General features: G+C 57.3%; 2 protein-coding genes across 3 annotated transcripts in view; one reads left to right on the top strand and one right to left on the bottom strand.

The window, feature by feature from the left end:
• Positions 1-2,944, top strand: FBXW5 (F-box and WD repeat domain containing 5; the record flags this gene model as incomplete). Its single annotated transcript, XM_014582049.1, is given in 8 exon segments — positions 1-49; positions 209-366; positions 557-731; positions 805-953; positions 1,036-1,441; positions 1,743-1,890; positions 1,957-2,169; positions 2,248-2,944. Coding segments are annotated over 8 exon segments (1,533 nt in total), but the record flags the coding sequence as incomplete, so codon positions are not given.
• The window catches only part of LOC102473925 (TNF receptor-associated factor 2), a 30,003-nt gene that overhangs the window by 2,486 nt on the left and 15,757 nt on the right, over positions 1-11,760 (bottom strand). The window lies entirely within an intron of this gene.

The raw sequence follows: 11,760 nt of genomic DNA on the forward strand, positions 1-11,760 counted from the left end.
CAGTTCTACCGCTACTACCAGGTGGCCCGCGACGTGCCCCGGCACCCAGGTCAGCGCGGGCACTTGGGGCAGTGCACGCCACCCCGCCCACTCCACCTTCTAGAAGCCCAGTGCGTGGGGGTGCGGGGTCTCAGTGAGCACGAGCCTTGACGGCCTGCCCGGCTCCTGGTGGCCGCGGCCATGCTAGAGCCTGCCCCTGCCCGCACAGCGGCCACGTCCTGGTACGAGGAGTTCCGGCGGCTCTACGACACGGTGCCTTGTGTGGAGGTGCAGACGCTGCGGGAGCACACCGACCAGGTCCTGCACCTCAGCTTCTCACACTCGGGGTACCAGTTTGCCTCCTGCTCCAAGGACTGCACTGTGAAGGTCAGGGCCGGGGAAGCGAGTCTGGTCGAGCACCTTGAGTAGGAGGGCTGCCTGAGGAGCCCGGAGACTGGGGATGGGACTCCCAGCATGGGTCCTGGGGTGCCCTGGGCTAGCAGAGCCAGGGTCTTGTGGCACTGGGGTCACACTCATGCCTGGCTCGGCGGTCACCGTCTGGGTCCTGCCACCCCAGATCTGGAGCAATGAGCTGACGGTCTCGCTGCTGCACAGCGCTGACATGCGGCCCTACAACTGGAGCTACACCCAGTTCTCCCAGTTCAACCAGGACGACTCGCTGCTGCTGGCCTCAGGGGTGTTCCTGGGGCCGCACAACTCCTCTTCGGGCGAGATTGCTGTCATCAGCCTAGGTGAGCGCGGGCCTGGGCTGGGCTGCCCCCTGCCCTGCAGCCAACAGCCTGCCCAGCCCCACCTTCCCCCCAGACACCTTCGCCCTGCTGTCCCGCGTGCGCAACAAGCCCTACGATGTGTTCGGCTGCTGGCTCACGGAGACCAGCCTCATCTCGGGGAACCTGCACCGCATCGGGGACATCACCTCCTGCTCCGTGCTGTGGCTCAACAATGCCTTCCAGGTGTGGCAGGCGGGGCCCTGGGTAGGGTGCGGGCAGCTGGCGCCCCTCGCCTACCCACCCACTGGGCTCCTGCCACCCTCAGGACGTGGAGTCTGAGAACGTCAACGTGGTGAAGCGGCTTTTCAAGATCCAGAACCTCAACGCCAGCACCGTCCGCACGGTGATGGTGGCTGACTGCAGCCGCTTCGACAGCCCTGACCTCCTGCTGGACACTGGCGGCCCGGCCCCTTGCAGCCGTGTCTTCGACCTGGGTGGTGACATTGACGAGGAGGCCAGTCTGGCCCCGACTCGTGCCCGTGCCAAGGAGGGCTTGCGGCCCTTCCTGGACGGGGAGCCACCCCGGCTGGCGGAGTGTGCCCTGGAGACCAAGGTGGCCCAGCTGCTAGCCCAGGGCCACACCAAGCCCCCGGAGCGCGGCGCTGCAAGCACCCGGAACAAGTACCTCATCTTCACCACTGGCTGCCTCACCTACTCGCCACACCAGATCGGTAAAGGGCAGGGCTGGGCCGGGCCAGGCCAGGCCAGGCCAGACTGGGCCCGGCCGGCAGAGGGTTGGCAACACCTGCTGCTCCTCAGTCCCCTGCGGGGACCCTACTCCTCACTGTGCACTCGGCCCTGGGGCCCTGGCGGTAACCGCAGCCACGCAGGCAGGGCCCCTTGGAAGAGACAGAAGGGCTTTGGGCAGGCAGCGCCCACAGACCTTCAGGGCGTTTGGGCTCTGAGGAGTGAGGGTCAGGTGCCATAGAGGAGCGTCCCACAGCTCAGGGCTCTGGGTGGACCCTCCCCCAGGTATCAAGCAGGTCCTGCCACACCAGATGACCACGGCGGGGCCTGTGCTGGGCGAGGGCCGGGGCTCTGACGCCTTCTTCGATGCTCTGGACCATGTCATCGACGTGCACGGTCACATCATTGGCATGGGCCTGTCGCCCGACAACAGGTAGGCCCTGCAGTCCGGGGAGGGGTGCCCGTTGGCGGCCCTGGACCAGCAGCGTGCTCTGCGCAGGTACCTGTACGTGAACAGCCGCGCCTGGCCCCGTGGCTCGGTGGTGGCTGACCCCATGCAGCCGCCGCCCATAGCGGAGGAGATCGACCTGCTTGTGTTCGACCTCAAGACCATGCGGGAGGTGAAACGGGCCCTGCGTGCACACCGTGCCTACACACCCAACGATGAATGCTTCTTCATCTTCCTGGACGTCAGCAGGGACTTTGTGGCCAGGTGTGGGCTTGGGGCGGGGTTTGGGAGGCATGGGGGCTGCAGCGGCAGGTGGCGTGTTCTCCCAGCACTGTCCTGCAGTGGGGCTGAGGACCGCCACGGCTACATCTGGGACCGTCACTACAATATCTGCCTCGCCAAGCTGCGTCACGAGGATGTGGTCAACTCGGTGGCCTTCAGCCCCCAGGAGCAGGAGCTTCTCCTGACCGCGAGTGACGACGCCACCATCAAAGCCTGGCGCTCCCCGCGTACCGTGCGCGTCCTCCAGGCCCCGCGCCCGCGCCCCATCCTTGGGTTTCCTGGCCAGAGGCGCTGAGGAGCTGTGTGTGTGTTGATGGCTTGGGGGCCACTGCAGATGCTATGGAGGCCCTGTGGCCCCCCCCTGCGCTTGCGGCAGTGACACCTCAGGAAGGGGATGGTTGGCCCCAGCACGCTCTCGCACGCTAACCACTTAGCAGTACTGTCTGGCGCGAGGGTGGCAGACATGAGCAGCACTGAGACCCCATGTTAGCCTGGCCAACTTGGGGTGCACAGGACACTGGAGGTCCCCAGGGGCCCCACTCCTGGCTGCAGGTTCCCCTGGCCCTACCCGACATGGCTCAGGGTACCTGACCATCACATGGTGTACCTTGGCGCTCCTGCGGGTCCTGCTGGTGGCCAGGTTGTTTCTATGGCTTGACCTGTGAACCTTGGGCACTCGGAGGCACAGCTCAGCCCCAGTGCGCTGCATGTCTGTCCACTACCGTTTTGGACCTCAAATAAACAGTTGGCACCAGCACACTGTCACCCAGTCTCTGCAGAGGGACACTGGGCACCGCTGGGCCTTGGTATGCCGACCACCCAGCTGACGACTGGATGTCCAGGCAGAGGCGCCAGGCTGGGCCACACTGCCTGGCCCTGTCTGCCCTCTGTGGACCATGCTGGCAACCAGGGCCAGCAGGGCGAGGGAGCTGGAGCAGTTGTGGAAGTTGAGTTGTGTCCTTGAGAGAGTTTCCTGGCTGCTGGGTGGGGAAGGGACAGCCAGGCAGCCAGATGGCATTCCATGTAGTGCAGGCAGGGAGGGCAGGACCTGGGGTGCACAGGCGGCAGAGGGAGGCTCTGGCTGGGCATCTCTGAGCAAGCCTGTCACCTTGCCCCAGGGGTTCTCTGGGTGATGGTGATATGACATGGGTCAGGGCTAGGGCTTTGCAGGTAGCTGGGTGTGCCCAGTTCCTGCACATGGGGTGCCTATGAACTGTCCTCTGCCCCTCCACAGCCAGTGCACTGCAAAGGACACGTCCGTGTCACTAGGTAGCACATGAAGTCAGTCGGAGCATGAGGCACGGAGAGGGGCTCAGGGAAGCTGGGCTCTGCCAGGACCCAGCCTGTGAGGGGCTGTGGTCGGTCTGGGCCCATTGGACCCTCGCAGTGAAACCCACCAGCACAGCTGTATGAGGACAGCCACCAGCCCCATCCATCCCAGGTCTACCTGTGGCTGCTCGGCTCAACAAGATGCCACCAGAGGTGTTGAGGATGCGGGGACACACAGTATGGTGCCTGACACCAGTCCACAGGGCCCTCCTGCCAGGAGAGGCCAACAGGCCAGCAGGTGCAGCCATGCTCCTGGGGAACCGCCAACTGAGAAACTCAGGCCCCTCTTCTTTTTGTACCCCTGACAAGCCCTGGAGCCAGTGGGAGTGATGGCCAGAAACCCAGCTGGCCAGGCTCCCGGGGCAGCTGCACTGGTGCGGCCTCTGCTTCAGGAGGTCCCACACTGACTCCCGCTTTGCCCTCCCTGTCCTGTGGCCCAGTCAGGGAAGGGCACAGCAAAATGCAGTGATGAGAATCGCCAGGGTCTGCTGAAGGGTTGAAGGGAGTTCCCCAGCAAGCAGGCCAGGTGGGGAGCTTGGGAAAGCGCAGCTTATAAATGCAAAGCTCACCCTCAAACTGCAGTGAGACACACTGTTCTCTCTGTTTTGAGACTTTTGCTATAGGGTATGTGAACTCACCAAAGAGAGCAAGAAATTACCCCCTGGGGGAATCCTCGGGATCTTGGGCACATACACACGTGCCCAGTGCCAGTTTTAAGCCGCCAGATCCAGGACTCAAACTGCAGTTGATTATGTGGGAGTCCAGCAATGTAACCATTGTGCTGTCTGCTGGTCCCAACATGAGACATTCTAATGACCAACCCAAGAACACCTCCAGGCCAGCCCCTGGACCCCAGAAATAGGACTGGCCTGCAGAGCGATAGCTCTGGAAACAGGAGGCCACCAGACAGCAGGAACATGGGCCTGAACCTAGCATGGAGAAGTTATTTGCTAAAAGGAAAAAAGCCACTGATATTTCCATGGAACTAAACAAGATCTATGTCTCAAAGAAATAGTCACACTGTCAAGAACATAATCCAAAATTACTTGCCAAAGGAACCATGAGGGACCAAAGACTCCCATGTAGTTGGCCGCGGTTCAAGTCCTGGACCCAGTGGCTTAAACTCACACCGGGGGCGTGTGTGTCCAAGAGTCCAAGAGGAGAGTGGAGGAGGAGGGACTGCATTGTGGCCATCCCCCCTGGGGGCCATTTCTCGCTTTCTGTCTCTGGCGAGCTCACATGCCCTATAGCAAAAACCTCAAAAAAAAAAACAACAAAAAAAAACCATGAAATTTTCAACTCTCAAGGGAAAACAATTAATGCCAAGGATGAGACAACACAGATGTTGAAGCTATCTGACAAGACTGACAGTTATTAGGAAATACAAAGTTGTAGGCCAGCAGGGAGGTGTGGTGGTTAAGGTGCTGGCCACCTACATGGCTGACCCAGACTTGCTTTCTCAATGTCTCTGTCTGGTCAAATTAAAATGAATTAATAAAATGAAAACAATTTTTTTTTGAAGAGGTTTTTGCTATAGGGCACATACACTTACCAGAAATACAGTGAGAGACAGACAGAAAGCAAGAAATCACCCCCCAAGGGAGATGGCCATGCCGCAATCCCTTCTCCATTCTCCTCTCCGGGATCTTGGGTACGCACGCACATGCACATGCGCCCGGCGTGAGTTTAAGCCACAGAGTCTAAGACTCAAACCGTGGTCGAATACATGGGAGTCCAGGCACGTAGTCATTACACCAAATGCTGGTCCCTAAAATAAATAATAATAATAAAAAAAACGAAATTGCTAGAACAAGTCATCACAAATACTTTTCAATGAATATCAAAATATACAAAAGTCTTAGCAAGGAAATAGAGTATATGAAACGACCCCAACTGAAAAGCAACCAAAATATAAATAACCACACCGAAGTTTGCTGAGCGCATCTGGATTCTGTCTCTGTAGGGTGTCACTCCACAATCCTTTCTCCTCCATTCCTGTCCTGTCTGGATTTGGGGCACACACATGGACCTGGGGCATTTCTCAAGCCGGTGGGTCTGGGACTCGAATCACCTGGGCAGCCATGGGGGCTCCAGCGACCTTAAAGCCACCAGGCCACAGGCCACTCCCCCGTCTTCGCTCTCGCAGCTCAGGTCATTGCGAACGATCGGGCCTCAGGATCACCAGCTCCTTCCTGTGTCGCTGCCGTCCCTCTCTCCAACGTGTGCATGCGCCCCATGGCAAAAACCCTGAGACACAAACGTAAGCACGCAGGACCCTGTTTCCCATCGGACACCTGGGCTCATTATCTCAAATTCTGGCTCCCACAAAAGCCTGGACACAGGCGCCATTCAGACGGTCGCTGCCACACACAGCACGGGGGACCTGCCTCCGTTCCCGGGACCTGTGCCTCATCTCTGCCCACAGCCTGAGCGGGACAGCCCTAGGCCCACAGTTCCTTCTGCTTTCCCTCCAGGCCAGTGGCCCAAGACTGCAACTGCACAGTCAGCCATGCGGGGTCCTGCTGCCGTACCCTCCAGGCCTCTGGCTGGTCTCCCCATCTCTATTGTGCTGGTCACGAGCACTCGCGTTATCTCGAGGGAGTTCAGATCCCCGACAGTCTTAACTCCATCACAGCAGTGTAGACTTCGGGGCTTGTTCCTTGGAGTTCTTTCAGCCTCTACTGAGTACGCAGTCCCAAAGCTGCTCTGATGTTTCTGGGTGCTAGGCGCAGGGCACCCACCGGTACTTCCTGCCTGCAGCAGCCTGGTACCAAGGATCGAACACACTGGTGGACTGAGGACGGGATTACGCACTGAGCGGACCCAGAGTGTGACCACCCTCCCTCCCATGAGTACGCACATACCCTATCATAAATGAAGACACTGTTTAAAATCACACAAAATTCGGGACCAGCAGATGGCATAACGGCTACGTCGCTGGACTCCCAGAGTTGATTGCAGTTCAAGTCCTGGATCCGGTGGCTTAAACTCATGCCAGGCGCGTGTGCATGCGTGCCCAAGATCCCAAGAAGAGAATGGAGAAGGGATTGTGGCATGGCCATCCACCTTGGGGGGTGACTTCTCACTTTCTGTCTCTCTGCCTCTCTCTGGTGAGCGCATGCACCCTATAGCAAAAGCCTCAAAAAAATTTTTAAATAAATTTTTTAAAAATTGCAAAATTACTGTTTCTCTCTCTCTTTTTTTTTTTTTTTGGAGAGGTTTTTGCTATAGGGCGCGTGTGCTCGCCAGAAAGACAGAGAGTGAGAAATCACTCCCCAGGGGGGATGGCCACATCACAATCCCTTCTCCTCCATTCTCCTCTCGGGATCTTGGGCACGCATGCACACACGCCCGGCGTGAGTTTAAATCACCAGGTCTGGGACTTGAACCACGTTAGTCTACGTGGGAGTCCAGCGACACAGCAATTATACAACTGCTGGTCCCCAAAATTACTGTTTCTAAACACCAAAAATATTCAACTGATGCAACTGGGAACCAAGATTCTAAAACACTTATGGGGTCGGCAGGAGTCATGGTGGTTAAGGGCACTGGACTCCCACGTGGCCAACCACGGTTTGAGTCCTAGACCTGGCAGCTTGCTTTCTGTTTCCTTCTCTCTCTCTAGGTCCCTCTCTGGTCAAATTAAAAATTAGGGCCCCCTCTTTCCCACTATACGAGATGGCAGGTGAAAAGGCTTCCAAGCAGGACACTAAGGAGAAACCTGAAGCCAAGAAGGCTGATGCCAGTGGCAAGGTTAAAAAGGGTGACCTCAAGGCCAAAAAGCCCTAGGGGAAGCCCCACTGCAGCTGAAAGCCCGTTCTAGTCTGGGGCATGGGCAGGTATCCCGGTCTGCCATGTATTCCAGGAGGGCCACTTACAAGAGGAAACAGTGGGCCACCAAATCCGGGATTGACAAGAAAAAGAAGGTTCTTGCGACTGTCCAAAACCAGTTGGTGGGGATGAGCCTGGAGGTGCCTGGGTGGTTGAACTGCGCAAACGCCTGGGTATCACCCTGCTGCAGATGCACCTCGAGCTGATGCGCCACTCCCGGGGACCACCTGATCACCCTCACTGGACTCCACAGAGCAAGAGTGGTTTCCTGGGCAGCTGAGCGGTGGCTGCTACTGTGCCTGGACCTCTGGTCCGCAGTCAATCACTGCGTAGAACACACCAGAGATCTGTCACCGCCACCTCCACAAAAATTGATATTAGCAAAGTAGGAATCCCCAAATACCTCACTGATGCCTACTTCAGGAAGAATAAGCTGCAGAAGCCCAGACACCAGGAAGGGGAGATCTTCGACACAGAGGAGAAATACGAGAGTTCAGAGCAGCGCAAGGTGGATCAGAGAGCTGTGGACTTGCATATTTTACCAGAAATCAAAGCTCTTCCTCAGCTCCAGGGCTGCCTGTGATCCGTGTCTGCCCTTACAGATGGAGTTATCCTCACGAACTCATGTTCTAAATTTTTCGCCAAGAACCTAATTAAATATCGGATCATATGAAAAAATAAAAATAAAAAACAGGGACCAGCAGTTGGCGTGATGGCTATGTTGCTGGCCACCCATATAGTCAATTGTAGTTCGAGTTCCGGACCCGGTGGCTTGAACTCATGCCAGGTGCATGTGCGCCCAAGATCCTGAGAGAACCGAGGAGAAGGGACTGCGGTGGGGCCATCCCCCCGGGGGGTGATTTCTCACTTTCTGTCTCAGTCCGTTTCTCTGTCTGGCGAGCGCACGCGCCCTATAGCAAAAACCTCTCCAAAAACAAACAAACAAACAAAAACAGTCAATTTGTGGTATCTGTATAATCGACTGTGAGTTGCTCTAGGCAATCTATTTTCACGAACCACAGTTGACTTCGTGGGAGCCCGGCAACATAACTTGCTGGTCCCAGAAAATATAAGTAACTTTCAAAATTCCACAATGAGAAAGAAAACATACAACCCAATTTAATACTAGCCAAAAGACAGAGACTTCACGAGACACTGGATGTCAGTGAGGGAGGCGCACAAGAAAAGCACGAACAGGTGCCACGGTGACTGCGGGGATGGAGCAGCCGCTCCAGGAGGGGTGGGGCCGCACCCAGAAACGCAGTGAGCTGCACGCACCCCAAACTGTAGCGCTTACGGTGCTGCAGTCCCATGTGGACAACTGTGGTTCAAGTCCCAGACCCGGTGGCTTGAAAAACCAGGTTGGGCACGTGTGTGTGCATGCCCAAGATCCCGAGGGGAGAAGGGACTGTGGCAACGGGGTGATTTCTTGCCTTTTTATCTCTGTTGAATGCACACACCCTGTAGCAAAAATCTCTTTAAAAAATAAGAGAAAAGCATGCCCAGCATGTGTGCAGATGTGCTCAAAACCTGCAGAGAATGCATGAACTGCGGTGTGGCCGTCCCTCTGGGGGTGCCTCTGCGCACGCTCCCTGCCCGTGAGGACACGAGCCTTAGAGAAAACCTAAGGGAAAAAAGGAAAGCAAGCACAGAACGGCATACCAACGTGAGACCCTCGACTTCCCAAGTTTTTTTTTTTTTTTTTGGAGAGATTTTCACTGTAGGGCGCGTGCGCTCGCCAGACAGACAGAGAGAGACATAGAGACAGAAAGCGAGAAATCCCCCCCCAGGGGGGTGGTCACGCCACAATCCCTTCTCCTCCATTCTCCTCTCGGGATCTTGGGCATGCACGCACACGCGCCCGGCGTGAGTTTTAAGCCACCGGGTCCGGGACACGAACCACAGTCGACTACATGGGAGTCCAGTGACATAGCCATTATGCTAACTGCTGGTTCCCTCGACTTCCCAAGTTTTAATGTGAACATTTTTATAAGAAGTTTTCTTTTAGAATTATTTAACATTATGTATTATTTTTTTTTTCCAATTTGACCAGAGAGGGGCAGAGCGAGAGGGAGAGGAAAAGAAAGCCAGCCACCAGGTCCAGGAATCAAACTGCAGTAAGCCACGTGGGAGCCCAGAACCCTTAACCACCACGTCACCTGCCGGGCCCATAATGTGAACGTCTTAAGAGTTATCAGGTAGGACGTCTATTTCACTTGTGGAAAGAATGAAAACGGGCAGCGGTTTGGCAGCATCAGGCCTGGGGACTTGGTCTTAGTTCCAAAGCGAGAAGAAACGACTGCCAGATCGGAACCCCCGATAACCGGCTGACCCGCGGGAAAACGCCTTCCACTTCTCACTTCATGTTTCCTTTAAATTCTGAAAGAGGACATGTGCCCACACCAGAGAAAAGGACAGGGGAGAGCAGCCCCACCATGGGGCACGGGCGCCCCATGATCCCTCCTGCAGCTCGCCCGCCCTCCAGGGTTGAGCACACACACGCATGTGCATGCCCAACAGGTACCCAAGTTGCTGGCCCAGGACTGGAACCGTGCAGCTGGCCATGCAGTGTCGAGCTAGCTGCCCCCAAGAAGCCATGGGCTGGGCCCTCCGTTTTAAGGAAGAGGAAGTGACCCCCAATAACCTACCTACTTAAACCGGCATCAACTTAAATTTTTTTTTTCGGAGAGGGTTTTGCTACAGGGCACGTGCACTCGCCAGAAAGACAGAAAGCATGAAATCACCCCCCAGGGGGGATGGCCACACCGTAATCCCTTCTCCATTCTCCTCTCGGGATCTTGGGCACGCATGCATGCATGCACATGTGCCCGGCGTGAGTTTAAGTCACCGGGTCCGGGACTAGAACTGCGGTCAACTACATGGGAGTTCAGTGACATAGCCATTATGCCACCTGCTGGTCCTTCAACCTAATTTTTTTGAAAAATGTTGTATAGAGACAAACCCCTGGATGTAGGAAACACCGTATGTTAAAATTAAAAACGACGAACAAAGGGACAGTGTTTAACCCGGGAAAGTCAGAAACCCAAGGAGGGTAGGCACAGCGCCACCTGATGGGGTAAGGTTACCCACTGCCAACACCGAAACCCACGGCTCCGAAGCATGTCTGCAGCAACTCATGCGGGCTCGAAGCCCGGCAGGACCGGCATCCAGGTATGAGGAGTCCCTACCATTGGACACTCGCGCAGGAGGGGTGTGGATGCGCAATCACTGGATGCTGCCTGACCTTGCGTCACGGAGACGCGGACCGAGATGCCCGCCTTCTCCAGTGCCAGCCTGGGGGCACTCCCCTGGCACTGCTGGTGGGACCCAGGGGCCCTGGGCTCAGGGCCAGGGTGGAGGGATGTGGGGGTGCAGTCCCCTGTGACTCCACAGGACAGCCGTGACCGCGGACCTGCACAAGCTGTGGGGTGCTCTGGCGACCCCAGCCAGACTGTCCCGGACCTCATGCTCACATGGGGAACAGGCTTAGCTGGTTCACCAGCCAGCTAGGAGCCCGCATCGTCCAGGCCGCTCACAGGACAGTGGGCAAGGCCACCCACAGTAGGAGGGCCCAAGGCCGGGCCACGAGGTCAGAGCTTCCGACTGGAGAGGCGTGGGTGTGGTGGGACTCTGCATAGCCATGAAGGCCCGGCTGGCTGCGTGCTCTGCGCTCCTGGGGGCATGCGTGCTCTCGAGGCAGACAGGGCAGTCTGACAGCAAGGCAGCCCAGGGATGCGGGTCGTGCTCCCAGAAGGGACCCACAGAGGGCAGGGCAGCCACGGGGGGTCGGCAGAGTGGCCAGGACCCCGCCCGAGGACAGTCCTGGTCGTCACACACGCTGAGTCCCCACAGGCCAGGGTGGGACCCATGACCACCACACTGGGGCCGCTGCCATGAGGTCACCGCGCGGCGAGGAGTGGCAAAGCCGCGGTCAGAGCCCAGGATATCTGTACTGCTCACTCTTTCTAGTGCATTTTAAATTTCGTCCATGAGAGACAGAAGAGAGACAGAGACAGTCATACTGAAGGGGGTCTCCTGCCACAATGCTACTCACCACCCTTCTGGGCCCCAGCCTTGCGGCCAGCCAGGAACTGCGAACGCACACCCTTCCCAGGGGCACGAGCCAGCCTGGGACCCGAACCTCGCCTTCCACATGGCTTCCAGCATGGCGGAGCTTCGCGCTAGCCCCAGCCCTGGCTAGGCCTCCTACGGGGTCGTCAGATAAGTCAGGACACATTTCTGTGTGTGGAAGGGGGAGCAGAAGGCCCGCAAAGGGCCGCCACTGCTGAGGCTGGGAGCCGGGGCGGCCAGGCAGACACTGCCCCGGACAGCAGCGGTTTAATGTCACGGCCGTGATTCTGGCGACCACGCCTTGCTGGCCAGTCCAAACATCAGTGGGTCCGACCGGCAGCG

The sequence above is a fragment of the Tupaia chinensis genome, unplaced genomic scaffold, assembly GCF_000334495.1.
Source record: "Tupaia chinensis unplaced genomic scaffold, TupChi_1.0 Scaffold142100_1, whole genome shotgun sequence".
NCBI classification, from domain to species: Eukaryota; Metazoa; Chordata; class Mammalia; order Scandentia; family Tupaiidae; genus Tupaia; species Tupaia belangeri.